General features: G+C 40.7%; 1 protein-coding gene across 2 annotated transcripts in view; it reads right to left on the reverse strand.

Moving 5' to 3' along the window:
• L2HGDH (L-2-hydroxyglutarate dehydrogenase) overlaps positions 1-22,149 on the reverse strand; it is a 69,702-nt gene that overhangs the window by 22,367 nt on the left and 25,186 nt on the right. For both annotated transcript variants that reach the window (XM_034937524.2, XM_003831733.4), the window contains exons 5-9: positions 19,091-19,253; positions 13,709-13,743; positions 4,354-4,521; positions 2,951-3,108; positions 542-673 (exon numbers count right to left, since the gene is read on the reverse strand). In XM_034937524.2, the coding sequence (XP_034793415.1) occupies positions 542-673; positions 2,951-3,108; positions 4,354-4,521; positions 13,709-13,743; positions 19,091-19,253 (656 nt within the window). The remainder of the gene's footprint in view (positions 1-541; positions 674-2,950; positions 3,109-4,353; positions 4,522-13,708; positions 13,744-19,090; positions 19,254-22,149) is intronic.

A 22,149-nucleotide genomic window follows, 5' to 3' on the forward strand; every position in this document is an offset into this window, starting at 1 on the left:
TAAACCCCATGACATGTGTTTACCTATGTAGAAACCTTCACATGTACCCCAAACCTAAAAGGTTTTTTTTAAGTTTTAAGAATCAATCAAAATATAATGTTTTAATGTGCTTATTACCTAATTAGTTAACATAGTGATCAATAATCTTATACAAAATTAAGGCCAAAAGGCTTTGGAATCACAAGACTAACTGGCCAGAGAGATTTTTAAAAATTCAGGCAAGTTGTTTTTATCAGGAGTGATAGTTAGACAAAAAGGCTAAGGTAGCATCACAATAAAGCTGTCATAGAGATTTCAGATTAGAGCTGTAAGGCAGTCTAGATAATTATAAATGGACCAGCACTGAGGGCCATGATGTAGCAATGCCCAATAAATGCACTGCAAAGGGAATTCAACAACATGTTGGGAAAGAAAGCAAACAAAAATTCAGTGCATATGCAGACTGACTCTGAAATGGTGCTTACTAATCACCAAGTCAGACCCACCTCTCAAGTTCACATAGGTCAGGACTGTATTTACACTCCTTATCCCTTTTCCTTACCTAAGTATATCACTGATAGTAATTTCAGGGATGAATTTTTGAAGATACTTCACTGTTGCACCAAGAAAACACGCTTTATACATTTCAGTAACTCCATAGGAAAAATGCTGGGATGCCAGTTTAATCAAGCCACTGAAAACAGAGAAAAAAAATCTTTATGAGAGAAAGGAATTCTTTATTACGTAAAATACCTTTATAATTATTAGATTCTTTTTTTATGTCATCACAAAACTCTAGGCAAAGTCAGAAAAACTACAGATTAAAAGAAAATCAAGGCCAGGAGTGGTGGCTCACGCCTGTAATCCCAACACTTTGGGAGGTCAAGGCGGGCGGATTACTTGAGGTCACGAGTTTGAAACCAGCCTGGCCAACATGGCAAAACACTGTCTCTACCAAAAATACAAAAATTAGACAGGTGTGGTAGTACACACCTGTAATCCCAGCTAATCAAGAGGCTGAGGCAGGAGAATTGCTTGAACCCAGGAGGCAGAGGTTGCAGTGAGCTGAGATCGTGCCACTACACTCCAGCCTGGGCGACAGAGAGAGACCCTCTCTCAATCAACCAATCAATCAATGAATCAATGAAAATCAACTTTTGGCCAATATCAGAAGGAAACCTCATCAGCTCAGGAGGTAAACAGAGCTGGGCATGGTGGTGTGTGCCTGTAGTTCCAGCTACTAGGGAGGCTGAAGTGGGAGGCTCGCTTAAGCCCAGGAGTTTGAGGCTGCAGTAACCAATGATTGTGCCACTGCATTTCAGCCTGGGCAACAGTGAAACTTTGACTCAAAAAAAAAAAAAAAATACAGAGGTAAACACCCTCTAAACTCAAATTCCCAAGGAGTGCTGGTTTCAAACTGGAACTCTATAAAGCCTGCCAACATCAAGGCTTTCTAATGGAAATATTAGATGCCTTCAACACACCTAAAAGGCAGGGTATGAAAGAAATGGGACATCTACCCTAGATTTCTTTAGTCAGCCAGAGGTAAAATACTTTAGTTGTTTAGGCAGGGTGTGGTGGCTCATGCCTGTAATCCCAGCACTTCGGGAGGCCAAGGCAGGTGGATTGCTTGAGCCCAGGAGTTCGAGACCAGCCCGTGTAACATGGCGAAACCCTGTCTCTACAGAAAACACAAAAATTATCCGGGCATGGTAGCATCTGCCTGTAGTTCCAGCTACTTGGAGGCTGAAGTGGGAGAACTGATTGATCCCAGGAGGTTGAGGCTGCAGTGAGGACAAAGTGAGACCTTGTCTCAAAATTACAAAACAAAAAACCAAAAAAACTTTAGTTGTGATTTTCAAGTGAGACTCTGCAAAGCCTAGATGCACATATGTATATATTTTTACAACTACATGTGCCAGGAAGCTCCATCCTAAACTTTCTGTTTCAGAATCCATAGAGGGTGAAACTCAAGTATAGCTTTAAATCTAGTGACTTAAACAGGAAAATCTAGTGATTTTCATGTGAAACCCTTTAGAGAGAAACATTGGTAAAAGGACCAAACAAAATACCTAATTCAGTATTTCTTACAATAGTAAAGAATCTGCATCTTAGGTCAACACAATCGTACTGTTAGTTTCCTACACAAGGAAATTACTTTCGTCATCAGTAATTTCTCCAGTGGCTTACAAAATGATGGAGACTGGCTCAAAATGATTTTATTAAAATAGCCATCTACTGATTTTGAGAGAATCTATTTCCCCCCCCACCAAATAAAACTGGAAACTTAGCAATACAAGATTTGGATTGCCAGATATATGAATGACTCTTGGCCTTATCTTCTTTTTATATTTATTTATTTATTTATTTATTTATTTATTTATTTATTTATTTATTCATTCATTCATTTTTTGAGATGGAGTCTTGCTCTGTCGCCCAGGCTGGAGTGCAGTGGCAGCGATCTCAGCTCACTGCAAGCTCTGCCTCCCGGGTTCATGCCATTCTCCTGCCTCAGCCTCCCAAGTAGCTGGGACTACAGGTGCCAGCCACCACGCCTAGCTAATTTTTTGTATTTTTAGTAGAGACGGGGTTTCACCGTGTTAGGCAGGATGGTCTTGATCTCCTGACCTCATGATCCACCTGCCTCGGCCTCCCAGAGTGCTGGGATTACAGGCATGAGCCACCGCGCCCGGCCAGCCTTTTCTTTTTAACCCCAGCTCATCAGAATTTTCTTAAAGTAGTTAAAATGTTATGCTTATTCCAAAAGGCATTTTTTTTGTTTGTTTGTTTGTTTGTTTGTTTTTTTGCTACCCCATCCACTCCAAAGCTTTTAATTTGGATTAATACAAAATTCAATATACCAATCACAAATATGGGGATTTACCCAATAAGTAGAGTATCAAGAAAGACAAAACTTCCCACATTGAAAATATAAGCACATAAAATCATTTTTAAAAATAAATAATGTTACCTATTGATAATTATATCCATAACATCTGTGGCACTGAAGTCAAAGGGTCTGTAACCCTCTCGTTTAAAGGCAAGAACTGCATTAGGCCCTAGCCAAATACTGCCATCCATCCTTGGTGTGAAGTGAACTCCTAGGAAAGGAAACCGGCTATCTGGGACCTATAAATTTAACATAGTAAATAACAGCCTCATTTCACATTCCATGTTATCAGAGATGCAAACATTCAATTGGTAACATAAAACACTTTCTTCTCATGCATTTAATTTGTATTGTGAGCTGTACCCAGATATACTTTTCCATTAACATGCTTCTGCTTAGAAATGCACACAAGAAACCCTGATGCTGGCTGGGTGTGGTGGCTCACGCCTGTAATCTCAACACTTTGGGAGGCTGAGGCGTGAGGATCACTTGAGATCTGGAGTTCAAAACCAGCCTGGCCAACAGGGTGAAACCCCATCTCTACTAAAAATACAAAAATTAGCCTGGCGTGGTGGTGTGCACCTGTGATCCCAGCTACTTGGGAGGCTGAGGCATGAGAATCACTTAAACCCAGGAGATGGAGGTTGCAATAAGCCAAGATCATGCCACTGCACTCCAGCCTGGGCAACAGAGTGAGAATCTGTCTCAGAAAAAAAAAAAAGAAACTCTGATGCTATTGACACTAACACATTGTTCCATCTATGCATCTTTCTGGGTAAAGGAAAAAAAAAAAGATGAACTGTCTTACTTCAGGCTATTCTCGGTCTTTCACAAGGGATGTCTATGACTGGCAAGTAAAATCAGAGCTGCCAGAAAAAAATACACATTCATAGCACAGGCTTCTGCAAAGTACAAATACATGAGGTTGAAGCAGATGAAATTCATGTTTCGGCAAGCTCAAAAATATCAAATAGCCGAATACTGACTATTTCATCTGGTTCGACCTAATATATTTTAAGAGATTCATTCATTTCCAGGGTAGTTCCAGACAGAAGAATGAACTCTTCATTTAAATACCTCTGTCTTCTACTCCCTGAAACTACAGAGTGGCCACATCCCTTTTCTGTACCTACAGATAGTGAACTGAGGAAAAGGGTTGGGTATCAGGGACTTCCATAAGGGAAAGTTTTCCCTTTCCCTCCACCAGAGAGAAGGTAGAATTCAGTTCCTTCTTGATAGCACTTCCCACAGTGCACTCATGCTTTCTGGAGACATGTACCTGCAGGCAATTAATTACAATTTAATAACCATGATACAGGGATAAAGATTTAGGGATTTAACCACAAGAGAAACCGATGAAATGCTTACAAAAACGGTCCTTCAAAATTACTCTTATTTCTGACCCAAGTGAAAGTTGTTTTCATCTCCTTTATGATCACCACCTGCTTGAAAAAAAATGAGAAGTAGGAAGCATCATTACCTACCGGATAAATATTTCCTTTTACAAGATAACATTTTTCTGGCTTCAAAAGCAGGTAATCTCCCCGGAATGGTACAATTCGAGGATCAGGAGTGCAGCCACTCAACTCTGAAATACGGTCTGAGTAAAGTCCTGCACATGTCACAACATACTGACATCGAATTTCCTCTCCCTAGCGCAAAATAAAAGAACAGTTATTTGTATAAAGTGGAGTAGAATAGGTCAAGAGGGGAAAAACAGGTGATAGAAAAGAAAAAAAGGTACAGAAATAGAATTTTTTCTAAAAGAGGATATTCAATACAGGTATCAGCAAAATATGTTCTTTAGCATTTAGGTGGCAGCTAGAAACTTAGGATAGTGGCATGTAAGAGGATGTCACCTTAAATTTTGTACTTTAAAGATAATAATGGTCAACCTAGCAAGGATGCTTAGTAAGGTATACATGCATGCACACAAATACATACATACAAATACATACAAATCTGTTTATTAGGACCTAGCAGGGAGCTTCTTAACTATTTGCTGCAAGAGGAAGCAAATGTCATTTAGACAGCCTCCACCAATTTTTTTTGCTCCCCCACCCACCCCACAGCTTTTAATTTGGATTAATTAAAAATTCAATATACCAATCACAAATATGAGGATTTACCCAATCAGCAGAATATCAAGAAAGACAAAACTTCCTACATTAAAAATATAAGCACATAAAATCATTTTAAAAAATAAAGTTATTACCTATTGATAATTATATCCATAACATCTCTGGCACTGAAGTCGAAGGGCCTGTAACCCTCTCATTTAAAGGCAATCTCTGTATTGCAACCAGCTTCTCCTGTATCTGAGCAATTACCGTGTTACTCTTCGGTTGCTTCACACTCAATAATCCTGCCCAGCTGCAACTGTAACCTACCCACCAAGCAATTTCTCCTTCCTAATCAATATCTACTTTGCAAACTGAGGACACTTTAGAAATCTCATTCATTCAATGCACATTTAAGGAGAGCACACACTACGTTCAACGTTTGCTTTAGTGACCAGCTTTAGACTGCTAACGTTAGGCTGTTATGATTTCCTATAAATTTTATTTTGTGATTATCATCTGCTTATTTTTAACTTTACTCACTAAGTTTAGCCAATTTGTCACCCTATTTCCTAAATGACTTCATTTATCCCGCATTCACCACCACACTTGAATTCCCATCTCTTTACTTCTTACAGAGTAAACACCTAGCAATTCTGTTCTTATTCTTAGATCTTCTTCCCAGATGACCTATTTTTGAAGCCTCAGAGTTCTCACCTGTCTCAACATTTTCTTTCTTTCCAGGCCTTACTCTTTTTTTTGTTGTTGTTGTTGTTGTTGTTGTTTTGAGACGGAGCCTCACTCTGTTGCCCAGGCTGGAGTGCAGTGGCAGCGATCTCGGCTCACTGCAAGCTCCACCTCTCGGGTTCACGCCATTCTCCTGCCTCAGCCTTCCGAGTAGCTGGAACTACAGGCGCCCGCCACCACGCCCGGCTAATTTTTTGTATTTTTAGTAGAGACGGGGTTTCACCGTGTTAGCCAGGATGGTCTTGATCTCCTGACCTCGTGATCCACCCGCCTCGGCCTCCCAAAGTGCTGGGATTACAGGCGTGAGCCACCGCGCCCGGCCAGGCCTTACTGTTTAGCCTTACTCTATTGAGCTAAATTTTCACCTCTATATGTATTCTATTTTTGCCCTTGCTAGAAAGTTAAGCCTCTTTTCAGGAGTTATACATGTCATAGTTTTTACAAAAATTAGATGAAACTTCTCCATAATGAATTCAAATTAGCTAGACTAAGCCATGACTGTTTTAAGACCTTTGAAGTCAAAAGGGCTGTCAAGGTCTTGCTCCATCACCCAGGCTGGAGTGCGATGGCGCAGTCCTGGCTCACTACAGCCTCAACCTCCTGGGTTCAAGTAATTCTCCTGCCTAAATGAACAGCTGGGACTATAGGCGTGAGCCACCGCATCCAGCCAAAAATGACTTCTTCTAAATAGGTTAATATCTTTCCTGTTCATCGAGAGTTATATTCTAGAAATATGAGAAGTATTTTTGTGATATAAATCATCAGCTCCTACACAAAAGATTGGCAGTTCTTTCGTTCTTGGAACAAAAAAAATGCAGATAAGTCCTATGATAGATGTAAAGATAATAATAGAATTTATAAAATGGTACCAGCATGCAATAACCTAATAGTTCTCTTTCAAAACTCAAGCAACAGTTCCCAAGAAAGAAATTATCAAAAACTATCACAGGTCTCTGAAATCATTTTATGCTATATGTGAAACAATAATTAAATTCAGTAACATATTAATTTTACCACCAAATTAAAATTTAGGTAACCATCAAATGATACATTAGTTCAACAAAAATTTCTTTTAGGCTTGGCACGGTGGTTCACGCCTGTAGTCCCAACACTTTGGGAGGCCAAAGTGGGAGGATCACTTGAGCCCAGGAGTTCAAGACCAGCCTGGGCAACACAGGGAGACCTTGTCTCCCTATGTTTTATTAGAGATAAAGTCTCCAATTAAAAAAATAAATAAATAAAAAGAAGACGAAGAAATAAACCATGCATGTCTGTTGCTCTTTCATAAGTGAAGCAGATTCCCCCCTCCCCATATCCAATGTATAAACCTTTAATTAGCAAATCCTACCTGCAAAAATTTATTTTAAAAATCCCTGGCCAGGCGCAGTGGCTCACACCTGTAATCCCAGCACTCTGGGAGGCTGAAGTGGGTGAATCACTTGAGGCCAGGAGTTCAAGACTAGCCTGGACAACATGGTGAAACCCTGTCTCTACTAAAAATACAAAAATTAACCAGGCGTGGTGAGACACACCTGTAATCCCAGCTACTCATGTGGCTGAGGCACAACAATCACTTGAATCTGGGAGGCAGAGGTTACAGTGAGCCAAGATCGTGCCTCTGCACTTCAGCCTGGGTAACAGAGTGAGACTGTCTCAAAAAGAAAAAATTTCTTTAAACTTTTCATAAAATTATTTCAACCTGGTAAGTGGACCCCCCAATTTGAATGTGAACCCCAAAATTATACTTACTGAAAATGCCAAAATAAAGAATGGCAACTCTGGGTACAAAGTATATATCCACTGGTATGCCATAGGCACCTGTATATATTCTATCATATGATGCTATACTCTAGTGAAAATGTCCCTTAGATGAGGGCAGGCACAGAAACAGATTTTCAATTCTTCTTTGAATGGAAAGCCTGCCACCTGGGTCACATGACCCAGCAAATCTGATGGTAATCGAAGTGTCTACAGCAGATAGTCATGCTTTATGGAGCCTTTGGAAGGCACCTGTAGGCAAATCACAGCACAGAACTTTAGGGTTTTTGGAGGAAAGTTATATCATCCTCTGCAGATAACTAACCTCCTTTTGAGAAAGTGCTTCTGGCTTTGACTGAACACTTGACCACAGGTCACTAAGTTTACCATATGAGCTACCCATTATTAACTGGGTGGTGGTGTCTGACTCATCAAGCCACAAAATTGGGTGTATATAGCAGCATTCCATCATTAAGAAAAATTGTAAGATAAGGGTTGTACAGGTCCTGCTGGCACACGTAAGTGGCAGAGGCAAGTGGTTCAAATTCCCATGGCCCCTACTCCTGCTAAATTGCCTCCTTCCTATCAACCTGCCTCTATAGACCCATGGGGAGTTCTCTATGACCAGTTGACCAAAGAAGAAGAAATATAGGCCAGGTTTAGAAATGGTTCTGCACAATATTCTGGTACCACACACAACTGAACAGCCACAGCACCAGAGCCCCACTCATGAGTGGCCCTGAAGGACTGTGGTGCAGAAAATATTCTCAGTGGGCAGACCTCTGAACATCACACCTAGCTGTTCATCTTACTTTAGAAGGACTGATGGCCAAAGATATGGATCTACACTGTTTCATGTGCAACAACTAATGGTTTGGCTAGATGGACAGGGAAAGGACCTCTGGAGAAAGATATATGAACGGACCACTCCAAAACAGTTTCAGAGAGTAAAGATATTCAAGCTCCATATGAATGCTCACTGAAGAGAAATCTTGGCCAAGGACAATTTTAATAATCATTAGAAAAAGATGACCTGCCCTGTGGATGTTAGTTAGCCTCTTTCTCCAGGCACCCCTGTCTTTACCTGACGGCATCATGAATTACATGATTAGGTGTAAAGACAGTCTCCATAAATGGTGCTGGGAAAACTGGATAGCCCCATGCAAAAGAATGAAATTGGACTCCTATTTTACACCATTCACAAAAATTAACTTGAACTGGATTAAATATTTAGATTAAAAGATTAAAGATTTTAGATTGAAAACTAAGACTCCTGGAAGAAAACACAGGGAAGACATTGGTCTCAGCAATGATTTTTTTTTAATATATAAGGCACCAAAAGCACAGGCAACAAAAGCAAAAATAAACAAGTGGGACTATATCAAACTAAAAAGCTTCTGCACAGCAAAAGAAATGACAATAAAGAGACAACCTACAGAATTGGAGAAAATATTTGCAAACCATATATCTGATAACAGGTTAATATCCAAAAAATGTAAGAAACTCATATAATTCAATAGCAAAAGAACAAAAGAGCCGATTTAAAAATGAGCAAAGAAAGGCCGGGCACAGGGGCTCACGCCTGTAATCCCAGCACTTTGGGAGGCCAAGGCGGGTAGATCACCTGAGGTCGGGAGTTCAAAACCAGCCTGACCAACATGGAGAAACCCCATCTCTACTAAAAATACAAAATTAGCTGGGCATGGTGGCACGTGCCTGTAATCCCAGCTACTCAGGGGGTGAGACAGGAGAATCGCTTGAACCCAGGAGGCAGAGGTTGAGGTGAGCCGAGATCGTGCTATTGCACTCCAGCCTGGGCAACAAGAGTGAAACCCCATCTCAAAAAATAAATAAATAAATAAATAAATAAAATAAGATAAAATAAATAAATAAAAATGGGCAAAGAAGCCGGGCATGGCAGCATGTGCCTGTAATACCAGCTACCTGGGAGGCTGAGGTAAGAGGACGGCTTGAGCCCAGGAGTTTGAGGCTGCAGTGAGCCATGATCATGCCACTGGACTTCAGCCTGGGTGACAGAGACCCTGTCTCAAAAAAAAAGGGGGGGGGGGCCAAGGACCTGAATATGTATTTTTATGTATTTTTTCAAAAATATACACATAGCCAACTGATATATGTAAAGGTGTTCAAATCACTAATCATCAGGAAAATCAAAACCACAATAAGATATCATCTCATATCTATTAGGATGGCTATTATCAAAAAGACAAAAGAAAACAAGCATTGGTGAGGATGTAGAATGCCCTACTGATGGGAATGTAAATTGGACAGCCATCACAGGAAACAGTAAGGACGTTTCTCAAAAAATTAAAAATAGAACTACCATATGATCCAAATTAAAAATAGAACTACCATATGATTTCCTCTGGGTATATACCCAAAGAAAACAAAATCAGTACCTCAAGGAGATATCTGCATTTTCATGTTCATTGCAGCATTATTCACAACAGCCAAGACATGAGAACAACGTTAAGTGTCCATTGACAGATGAATGGATAAAGAAAATGTGATATATATACACAATGCAATATTATTCAGCCATAAAAAGGACAAAATTCTGCCATTTGTGACAACATGGGTGGGCATGGAAGATACTGTGCTAAGTGAAATAAGCCAGACAGTGAAAGACAAATACTGTATGATCTCACTTACATGTGAGATCTAAAAAAGTTGAACTCATAGAAAAAGAGAGTACAATGATGGTTGCTACAGACTGGGAAGGGGGTGGGCAGGAATGGGATGATACCAGTCAAAGGGTACAAACTTTCAATTATAGGATGAATAAGTTCTAGAAATCTAATATACAGCATGGTGACTACAGGTAATAATACTGTATGGTATACTTGAAATTTGCTAAGATAACAAATCTAAGTGTTCTCATCACATACACATAAATGGTAACTATGTGAGGTGGCAGATGTGATATCAAATAACTTGATTGTGATAATCATTTCACAATGTAAACATAGAACTGGAAAACATAGTTATGGTAGAAAGGATGGAGGTGATCAGCGACATGGACTTACTCACCAAGGCTGATCTGTCTACAGCTAATGCTGAGTGCTCAATCTGCCAATAGTAGATACCAACAGAGCCACTGACGTGGTCCCTGCACCACTTCCATCATAGAAAAGGCAGCACTTACTTCTCACTGGCATAGGCACTTGCTCTGAATATAAATTTGTCTTCCCTGCCTATAATGCTTCTGCCAAAGTCACCATGTGTGAACTTATGAGATGTCTTATTCACCATCATGGTATTTTACAGAGAAGCATTACTTCCAATCAGTGAACTTATTCTGCAGCAAATGAAATGCAGCTATAGGCTCAGGCTCATGGAATTCACTGATTTTACCATTTTCCCCATCACCCTGAAGCCACTGGGTGACAGAAACTGGAATGGGCTTTAGAAGTAATAGCACTAGCTGGCTGGCAACTCCTTGCAGGGCTGGGGCAATGTCCTCCAGGATGCTCCATGTGCTCTAAATCAGTGACTAATATATGGTATTGTTTCTCCCACAGCCAGAATTCACAAGTCTGGAAATTGAGGTAGAAATGAGAGTGGTTCCTTACTATTACCCCAATCATCTACTACATGAAATTTTTGCATTCTATCCCCACAACTTCGGTCTTATGATCTAGAGGTCTTAGTTCCCAAGGGAGAAGTACTTCCATTAGAGAATGACAGTGGTTCCATTAAACTGGAGGTTGATACTGCAACACCTGGCCACTTTGGGTTCCCCTGCCAGTAAATCAAAGAGGGGATTGCTATACTGAATTGGATAACTAATCCTGACTCTCAAGAAAATGAGTTGCTACCACAACTAGGCTTGGGGATGATAAAGAGGAATATTCCTGGAATACACATCTCCTGACGCTTCTCTTAGTATTCCCATATACTGTTATAAAAGTTACTGGAAACTACCTCGACCCAAAACAGCCAGGGCTGCTAATGGCACAGACTTCAGGAATGAAAGTTTGAGCTACACCACCAAACTAGAAACCATGACCAGCTGAGATGCTTGCCAAAGGCAAAGAGAATATGAAATGCATAGTAGGGGAAGGAAATTATAAATATTGGCTATGGCCACATGACTAGTCACAGAAATGAGGGATGTTCATCTGAGTATATCTTCTTTACTTTAAAATAATAAATACATTTCTCCATACATTACCTAATTCTTTTTTTATTCCCATTGCTGTAGATTGAATTGTGCCCCCCACCCCCACCCCAATTCATATGTTGAAGTCCCAACCCTTAATGTGAACTGTATATGGAAACAGGGCCTTTAGGGAGGTAACTAAGGTTAAATGAGGTCATAAGGGTAGGGGCTAATCCAATAGGACTGGTGTCCTTATAAGAGGAAGAGACACCCAAGATCATGCGCTCTCTTTTCTGGCACACACAGACAAGAGGTCATGTGAGGACACAGTAAGAAGGCAGCCATTAACAAGCCAAAAGTCAACCCTACCAGCACCTTAATCTTGGACTTTTAGCCTCCAGAACTGTGGGCTTTTTAGGCCACCCAGTTTGTGCTATTTTGTTATGGAAGTCTGAGAAGACTAATACACTCATCTCTACCATTCCCACATTATCTAACACAGGGTTTCTCAACCTCAGTACTACTGACTTTGGGGGCTAGACATTTCTTTGTTTTGGAGGCCTATTCCCCACACTGAAGGATGTTTAGCAACATTCCTGGTATCAACCCACCAAATCCCAGTAGCTGTGTCCCTCCCCCATCCCAGTTGTGACAATCAAAAATGTCTCCAAACATTGCCAAATGTTCCCCGAGGAGTAAAATTGCCTCTCGTTGAGAACTACTAATCTAATATAAAATGCTTAAATAGTGGTTAAACTTATATCTTGGTATTTAAGTGACAGGATCTCAAAGGGGGAGTGTAACTCAGCTAGTAGAAATTAAACATAATCCAGGATGGATAAAGTAGACTGTTTTTTTTTTTGAGAGTTAGTTAGCATGTCTTCAGTCCTATGAAGGACAGTTACACCTTGTTAGGTGGAAGCATACTTTTACTTCTGTTTTTATTTGGAAGCTAAATATCATTATAAGGTTATAAGGGGCGTGGACAGATGTCAGGTTGACAAAGGGTGGACTGTAGGGGTTTGTACTGAGTCCATTTGGTTAAGCTAGGAACTATGCTTGACAGAATCCCCTTCTCTTCATGGTTCCAACTTAAACTTGGTCAAAACAGGAGATGCATATAATCTGGTGGCAGAGGGCCAGGCGTGGTAGCTCACACCTGTAATCCCAGCACTTTGGGAGGCCGAGGCGGGTGGATCATGAGGTCAGGAGATCGAGACCATCCTGGTTAACATGGTGAAACCCCGTCTCTACTAAAAATACAAAAAAATTAGCCAGGCGTGGTGGCGGGCGCCTGTCCCAGCTACTCGGGAGGCTGAGGCAGGAGAATGGTGTGAACCCGAGAGGCAGAGCTTGCAGTGAGCCAAGATTGCACCAATGGACTCCAGCCTGGGCGACACAGTGAGACTCCGTCTCAAAATAATAATAATAATAATAATAATAATAATAATAATAATCTGGTGGCAGAAGTAAATCAGCAGGTATTATTCTCTGAAGGTCATCCTAGTCCAATGAGGTGACAGACAGATACCCACTGTCCAGTGAATTCCAGCTCCGCATTCAGCTCTGTTTCCCAATTACTGATCCATCAACTCTCTTCTGAATCTATGCTTTCCCAGAAACTTCCACAATTGTGTAAGGTCTTATTCCTATAATAAATCCTATAGCACTCATTAATGACTCTGCTCTCTTGAGTACAACCTGATGCAGCAAACCTACAGGGAATCCACTGCTTCTATGCCATTCAGTGGTTCTTGCTTTAGGTCCATGTGAAGATGAATAAAAGCAGTCCATCTCCCTCTGGACTACCTGCATACTCCCTCTTCCGAAGTCTTCTAATTTATAGACAGTTAATAAGTTAGTGGAGATCAGTAGATAGAGTGATAAAATATTAGTTTTGCCTTAAAATTAAACACTCCATATGCTTATAATCCTGTTCTTTGCCAGCAGAGCCACTTAATTAGGACATTCCCAAGTTGAAACCCTCCTTAGAATAAAAGCTGTTAAACTTCCCTAAAAGAAATTCTCTCAGAATTACTTTTACATTAGACAAATGTCATTCAATAACTTAAAATACAGCCCTGTGGGTTAATTTAATTTTTAATAAAGGGGAGGGAAAGAAAGTAGCCAGCAGTTTTGCTTAAGAATCTTTACCTTTGTATTCTTTATAACAATTGGATATTGCATTCCTGAAAAAAAAGAATAAGTGAAAAATTTATTTTTAGCAAAAGGCCAACATTATTTGAAATATCATACTAGAAACAAACTTAAATAACCTTTTTCTGTCATTACTATGATTGCACCTTACAGTTCATTCTGAAACTTTTTACCAAATAACAATTAAACTAGTTCATACTTAACAACATATAAAACTCCAGCATGTTTTTAGCTTGATTTTAACTCATCTAATCTATGCTTATAAACCATATGCCACCTGACCTCCAATATAGACATAGCTATTCTCTGAACTATAATCCTGGAAACCACAATGTAAAATGGACAATCATAAATCAGTATGTATTTTCCCACAGAACTAAAGCTATGATATGAGAAACCTTGTCATCCAAGTGTTGGTTACTGGATTCCTTGCAGGTTCTACGTTGTTTAGAGAAGCAAGAGTTCTCGTAACACAAAAACTTCTAATAAAAAATTGACCATTTTTAAAATTACTTCCCACTCAGATACATGGGATCTCAAAGTTTTATAAAGCATATGTAGAGCAGATAAATACAATCTACTTGTATCACAAATTTGGTTTATTATGCTACCTACCTAAAACAACCTTAATTATTTAACAATTTTGCTCATCATCTTAGAATTCAGAAAGACAGAATGATTCAGATGGCTTAGATCTCCTTAAAAACCTGTCAAGGAAGAAAGAACAGAACACTACTTTTTTTCTCCTTCAAATTTCTCAACAGCAAATAGAAGGCTCACAAATCTATCATTTGGACAAAAAAAATTAATGCCCTCAAAGCAAAACAAAACAAACTCTAAGTGAACTCTTAAACTGTGGGGGCTGGGCATGAGGTGGGGGGAGTTCCAAATGGCCAGGTCATTTTATGACCTTAGGCTGTCATTCTGACATTCTGAAACTTGGATGTGTCTAAGAATCACTAAAGGCTTATTACTAGGTGCTATTCCCAGACAGTCTGATTCAGTAAGTATGGGTGATGCTAACATTTGCATTTTGGGCCAGGCACAGTGGCTCATGCCTGTAATCCCAGCATTTTGGGAGGCCAAGGTGGGCAGGTTGTTTGAGCTTAGGGGTTCAAGACAAGCATGGACAACATAGTAAGACCTCATCTCTTTTTATTATTTAAAAAAAAAAAAGAAGGAAGAAAGAAAAGAGGAAAAAGCATATTTAAAAAGACTGCTTGGATCCCTTTCATGGTTCTTGAAACATACAAGCAGGCTGAGCATGGTGGCTCACGCCTGTAACCCCAGAACTTTGGGAGGCCCAGGTGGGTGGATCACCTGAGTTCAGGAGTTTGAGACCAGCCTGACCAACATGATGAAATCCCATCTCTACCAAAAATACAAAATTAGCTGGGCATGGTGGTGCATGCCTGTAATCCCAGCTACTCAGGAGGCTGAGGCAGGAGAATTGCTTGAACCTGAGAGGCAGAGATGGGAGTGAGCCAAGATCGCGCCATTGCACTCCAGCCTGGGCAATAGGGTGAGAGTCTGTCTCAAAAGAAAAAGAAAAAAAAGAAATATACAAGCAAAAGAGTTCTTTTGAAATTACTCCTTTGTGATCCTGACACCTCTCTAAGACTGAGCCACATGGGTCACTGCTTTTTTTTTTTTTTTGAGACGGAGTCTCACTCTGTTGCCCAGGCTGGAGTGCAGTGCACTGGTGCAATATCAGCTCACTACAGCCTCTGCCCACCGGATTCCAGCAATTCTCCTGCCTCAGCCTCCTGAGTAGCTGGGATTACAGGCACGCATCACCACACCCGGCTAATTTTTGTATTTTTAGTGGAGATGGGGTTTTACCATGTTGGCCAAGCTGGTCTGGAACTCCTGACCTCAGGTGATCCGCCTGCCTTGGCTTCCCAAAGTGTGGGATTACAGGCGTGAGCCAACGTGCCTCCCAGGTCACTGCTTTATATAGACATATTTACAGCTATCAATAAAAAGGATCAGTTCAGTCCTGTACTCTTCACATAGACACCAGGTTTGCCAATTTTCCTACTGACTACGTTTGCCATTTAGAGATACAGAAACTGAATAGTTATACCGGTAAGCTGGACATCTGAGTCCCATAGGATTTTGCAAATTAAGAAAAAATTATTTTATTTAATTAAAAAAATTTTTTTTATGTTTAGTAAAGATGGGGTCTTGCGATGTTGCCCAGGCTGGTCTTGAACTCCTGAGCTCAAGCGCTCCACCCACCTTGGCCTCCCAAAGTGCTCGGATTACAGGCGCGAGCCACTGCGCCCAGCCCTAAAAAAAAATTTTTTTTGAGACAAGGTCTCACTGTGTCGGCCTGGCTGCAGTGCAGTGATGCAATTATAGCTCACTGCAGCCTCAAACTCCTGTGCTCAAGCAATCCTCCTGCCTCAGCCTCCTAAGTAGCTGGAAGTACAGGTGTGTGCTACCATGCCCAGTGAACGTTTAAAAATATTTTGTAGAGGCAGGGTCTCGCTATGTTGCCCAGGCTGGTCTTAAACTCCTGGCCTCAAGTGATCCTCCTTCCTTGGCCTCTCAAAGTACTTGTGCAAATTTTAACTTCACAATTAGATTTGCTGTCCAGACTTCTAAGGGAGAGAAAAAGGAAAAAAAAAATTCTCCAGAATGGTATGTGTTCCTTAGGAGTGGTAAAGTCTAGCACACTGGAAGACTAATTTACATGTTGATATATATAGACAAGCCAAAAAGGAGATGTCATGTCATGAAAATTTTTTTCTCTCCTTTCCAGGAGTATAATAAATTGTCATTCAAGCTGGGTGCAGTAGCTCGCTCCTGTAATCCCAGCACTTTGGGAGGCTGAGGCAGGAAGATCACCTGAGGTTAAGCGTTTAAGACCAGCCTGGCCAACACGGTGAAACCACGTCTCTACTAAAAATACAAAATTAGCCAGATGGGGTGGCACATGTTTGTAATCCCAGTTACTTGGGAGGCTGAGGCAGGAGAATCGCCTAAACCCAGGAGGCAGAGGCAGGAGAATCGCCTAAACCCAGGAGGCAGAGTTTGCAGTGAGCCAAGATTATGCCACTGCACCCCAGCCTGGGCAACAAGAGTGAAACTCCATCTCAAAAAAAATAAAATAAATAAAATAAAAATAAATTATCATTCATAGTTATAAAATTCTGGTTTTATAGGAACTTCCAAAATTCTTCAGTTCATGGTTCTTTGTCCTTTTTTCAGTCTACTGGTTTATCTCTATTCCTGGTTGTTCAAACTAGTCTAATTGTAAGTCTGGAGCAATGGTTCTTAACCAGGAGTGATTCCTTCACCCCCAACTCTAAGAGAACATTTGCCAACATTTAGAGACACTTTTTATTATTTTTTGTGTGTGTGTGTGACGGAGTCTCGCTCTGTCACCCAGGCTGGAGTGCAGTGGCATGATCTCAGCTCACCGTAACCTCCACCTCCCGGGTTCAAGCTATTCTCCTGCCTCAGCCTCCTGAGTAGCTGGGACTACAGGCGTGAGCCACCATGCCCAGCTAAGTTTTTGTATTTTTAGTAGAGATGGGGTTTCACCATGTTGGCTAGGATGGTCTCTATCTCTTGACCTCATGATCTGCCCGCCTCGGCCTCCCAAAGTGCTGGGATTACAGGCGTGAGCCACTGCACCCAGCCTAGAGACATTTTTAATTGTCATCACTTGGGGGCGTGATGGTACCGGCATCTAGTGGACAGAGGCCAGGGATACTACAAAACATCCTACAGTGCACCGGATAGCCCCCTACGACAAAGAACGATCTGGCCCCAATATCAATAGTGTCAGGATCAAGACACCCTTTCCTAGACCTCCCCTCTGCAATTACCTTGGTGTCCTACTTTCCTAGTCCAGCCTCTTAGCTTCCACCTTCCTGTTGTGCTTCATAGCCAGTCTTTTTCCTTCATTCTAACCACCAATTTCTGGAACTCTTCTGTCTTCATTAAACCAATGAAGCTTTCCACCTGACATCTTTGTTAATCTGAAATTCTTGCTCGTTATTCAGCTTGTGGGGAACATGGTGTGGGTCCAGTATAGTTCAGTAATTAACTATGTGGGCTTTAGGTACAGACTATGAGTTGAAATCCAAACTCCACCACTTACTACTTGTACAACCATGGCCAAGTTTCTTACTCTCTCTGTGCCTGTTTTCTCACCCCAAAAAAATGTGAGTAATAATGGTACCCTGCCACGGAGAATTGTAAAAGTCAAATGAGTTAATACTTGGAAAGGACCAAGTGCTTAATAAATGTTAGCTATTGGCCAGGCACAGTGGCTCACGCCTGTAATTCTAGCACTTTGGGAGGTCAAGTGGGCAGATCACTTGAGTCCAGGAGTTCGAGAGCAGCATAAGGAACATGGTGGAACCCCATCTCTACAAAAAATACAAAAACTGGGACGGGCACGGTGGCTCACACCTGTAATCCTAGCACTTTGGGAGGCCAAGGAGGGAAAATCACTTGAGCTCGGGACTTCGATACCAGCCTGGGCAACACAGTGAGACCTTGTCTCTATAAAAATTAAAATTAAAAAAAAAAGAAAAATACAAAAATTAGCTGGGTGTGGTGGCAAGCACCTATAGTTTCAGCTACTTGGGCGGCTCAGGTGGGAGGATCACTTGAGCCTGGGAGGTGAAGGTTACAGTGAGCCGGGATCATGCCACTGCACTCCAGCCTAGGCAACAGGGCAAGACCCTGCCCCAAGGGAAAAAAAAATGCATTTTTAACCAGCATTGTCAAGAGATTCTGACTGTAATCTACAGGGTAGGGAAGTGTTTGGAGACAAATTTTCCATAAATAGCCTTGGCAGTTCAGATTTTAGCACCAGTCAGAAGTGTCGGACCACCGCCTGGTTCTACCAGCACAAGACCCTCCAGGAGTCCCAGTTCTCTCACATTCAGTCTGCACCTTCTGTACCTACCTCTGGTTCTGCACCATACTCTAGCCTAGCTCCATGTGGCCCTCCCACCAGCACTACCCCCTAAAATATCCCAATTAAAAAAAAAATCAATATAAGTACAGCTGTTCCTTAGTATCCAAGGAGGATTGGTTCCAGGAACCCCACAAATACCAAAATTCAAGGATACTTAAGTCCCTTATATAAAATGCATATAACATTTGCACATAACCTATGCACATACGCTGGATATTTTAGATAATTTCTAGATTACTTATAACACCAAATGCAATGTAAATGCTATTTTTTTGTTATACTATCTTTTTTATTTGTATTATGTATTATTCTACTGTTATTTTTTATTGTTTTTTTTCCCAAATATTTTTCATCCTCAGTTGGTTAAAACCACAGATGCAGAACCCATGGATATGGAGGGCTGACTATATTCAATAGAAAAGACAAGGATGGCTTACCATCTATACTTCTTGAAGGACTTTCTTTAGCCATTTCAATATCTTTTACTTCAAAATTGGTCAAGACAGAGCCACCTGCTTCTTGGAAATCCTGGGCAAATGACAAAGCCACCTGCCGATAGTCCACGATGCCAGTATGTGGACAATCAATGGCCATTAGACCCTGAAACAGAATTATGAAAAGATAACAGATAAGAGAAATAATACTTGCTAAATAACAAAATCTCTATAATCAAGAAACAATTTTGTCCTTTAGAGGAGTTGATTTTGCCAAGCTTTTCTTGCTGCTACAATGAGTTTTTTTCCATTTATTATCCCTCACCATACCTGATTCTGATTTGATTCATATCTGATTCTGAGTTGAATTACGTATCATCAAACAATTATGTTTTAAATAAGCTCTAGTGAGATTTTTCCCAGTAGTATATACTATGTTGTCCATACTTAGTAAGAACTCAAGAGTTGTTCTAGCTACTCACAATGTTTCCAGAGCATTGCTTTGACTTGCTGCCCAGACCCTATCTTTGAGACTACAAATACGGAATGGAGATTTTATGTGGTTAACTCAAACTTTTTCTTCAGGTAATACAAGAAATTAATAGCCTGGATTTTTTTGTTTGTTTCTGTTTTTGTCCCTAAAGACATGTCCAAATCAATGTTCATCAATCTGTAGATGAATGACCTATATAACACATGCTTATTTTATTTTTTTAGAATAAATGTTAAACGTGTCATTGGCCGTTTCTAATTCTAAAGAAAAGGATAAGAGGAGAATTTCACACACTAAGTACTGACTACATTTTGGTGATCATTGTTAATAGCACCATTTTCTGTTGCCTTTTTTTGTATATATCAGTTCTCCCAATCAATTTCCCCAAGAGGGTAGCCTGGTATCCAGGATAACATCCAGACGGTGAGTGCTATTAATAAATTCTGCCATCCTCTCATTTGGCCAGCACAGCATTATTGTTGTTGTGGTTTTAAAATAATATCTGATATAATACTATTGTAAAGATCTCACTCTTGTATTCACCACCTGACCATCACCCCAACATATTCACCTGCTTGGCCCTTAGAAGATTTTCATTTTGCGGCCGGGCGCAGTGGCTCACGCCTATAATCCTAGCACTTTGGGAGGCTGAGGCAGGCGGATCACAAGGTCAGGAGTTCGAGACCAGCCTGGCCAATTATGGTGAAACCTCATCTCTACTAAAAATACAAAAATTAGCCGAACGTGGTGGCGGGCACCTGTAGACCCAGCTACTCAGAAGGCTGAGGCAGGAGAATTGCTTGAACCCCAGAGGCGGAGGTTTCAGTGAGCCGAGATGATGCCACTGCGCTCCAGCCTGGGCAACAGAGTGAGACTTCGTCTTTAAAAAAAGATTTTCTCTTTGCTATCCCACTGGGACCAATGTTTCCTAATGACCAGGTCACACTGAGGGTAAAGACTCCCAAAACATCAACAGTCTCTTTTTTAACAAATTGAAAGCAATGTTTGGCAAACTTCATCATTTTCCTGACAGTCTCATTTCTAGAATATAAGAGTATTTGCCAAGCATAGGAAATCATTCCTTCTGTTTTGATACAGTCAGTAAACATAAGACCTAGTCATTGACTAAATTCACATGTCAGTAACTCAACTTCAATCTATAAACAATATTTTGGGTACAATAATCTTAGAAGCTCACTTAGGATAATACCAAGAGATTAGTCCATGAAAACTTCCTTACCTACCATAAAATTATGTGACAAGTATAACAGAGGGATAAAAACATTCTGTAAAAGTGCTTAATTCTCAATCAATAGTTTTTTGCAATTCCAAATAGCTTCCTTATTCATCTTATGCTCCTATTACCCAGCACAACATCTGACACACTGAAGACACTCAAACATTTACTGAAGGATTGAATTTGAGGGCTGTGTTTAAACATAGAAGATCCCCTTTACTCCATTCCAGACCTTCCCTAGAAGGTGTCTCTTCTTTTTTCTCTTTCTAGTCTTGGCTTTTCCTCTCCTCCTAAGATGCTGGTGTGCCCCACCTATACATGTGTGTTGTAGAAAGGTGAAAAGAGACATCATCACCATGCAATCCAATGCTCTGGCCTGGGACTAGCTGCAAAGGTAGAGGCTGCCAAGTTGGGGTGGTGTTGGTAGACAGGCTGGCTGTGTCTGTCACCCAGGAGGTTGGGCATGAACTGTCCAGGTCAGCAGGTCAGAGACTGAAATCTGAGGCCTTGGCAGATCAGAACCAGGCAAGAACCAGACAAGCAGGACAGGGAAAATTGAGAGTAGATCTCAGTCAGGATACAGAGGAACAGATGAACATGTGATTGACCAATAGTGCTAACAAAATGGCAAAAGCAGACCAGAGGGCAGAGTAGCAGTGAGGATTTGCCCAGAGAGGGAGCAGTCAAGAGTTACCTTCGGCTACTCTGGGCATACCGCTTATGGGGTAGCCCTGCTCTGCAAGAAGTACTTTAAAAAAAAATAAAAAGAGTTATCCTCCCAAGTCAAAGTTTACAGAGGCAGTTTAAAATTTTCCAAGGGCCTCTCCCCGATGATACTTGGTTTTCTTAAAGGGACTTGGTCTAAGAAGCTCTTTAGAGCTGCCTTGGTAAACTTCTTTCTGGGTGGCCTGGAAAAAAAAGAAGTGACCCTGTAAAATGGGCATTTTACCCAATATTCCTATAGCAGTGGTAAGGTTGGCAGGGAAGGAAGGACTTTATTCAAAACATCTTTAGAAAATAATCAAACTACATGTTCCACTATATATTGCCATCCCTAAATATATGAAACACTAATGATTACAACTTGGAATCATATAAAGTATATATCACTTCTGTGGAGGCCTCAGAGAGAAGCAGAATATGCCTCTTTTGTAAGTTATTTTACTCATTCATCTTTCAAGTGGGGGTTTGTCTCTGAGGCTTTCTTAAACAATTGTACTAAGCTAAAAGTGTTCCCTTAACATTGGTATAAGAGAGAGTACCAGCTCTATCAGAATACTTATCACTATATCTTCTTTTACACTATAACCTCCTTCAGGTTGACAGCCATGC

This window comes from Pan paniscus, chromosome 15 (genome assembly GCF_029289425.2).
Source record: "Pan paniscus chromosome 15, NHGRI_mPanPan1-v2.0_pri, whole genome shotgun sequence".
NCBI classification, from domain to species: domain Eukaryota; kingdom Metazoa; phylum Chordata; class Mammalia; order Primates; family Hominidae; genus Pan; species Pan paniscus.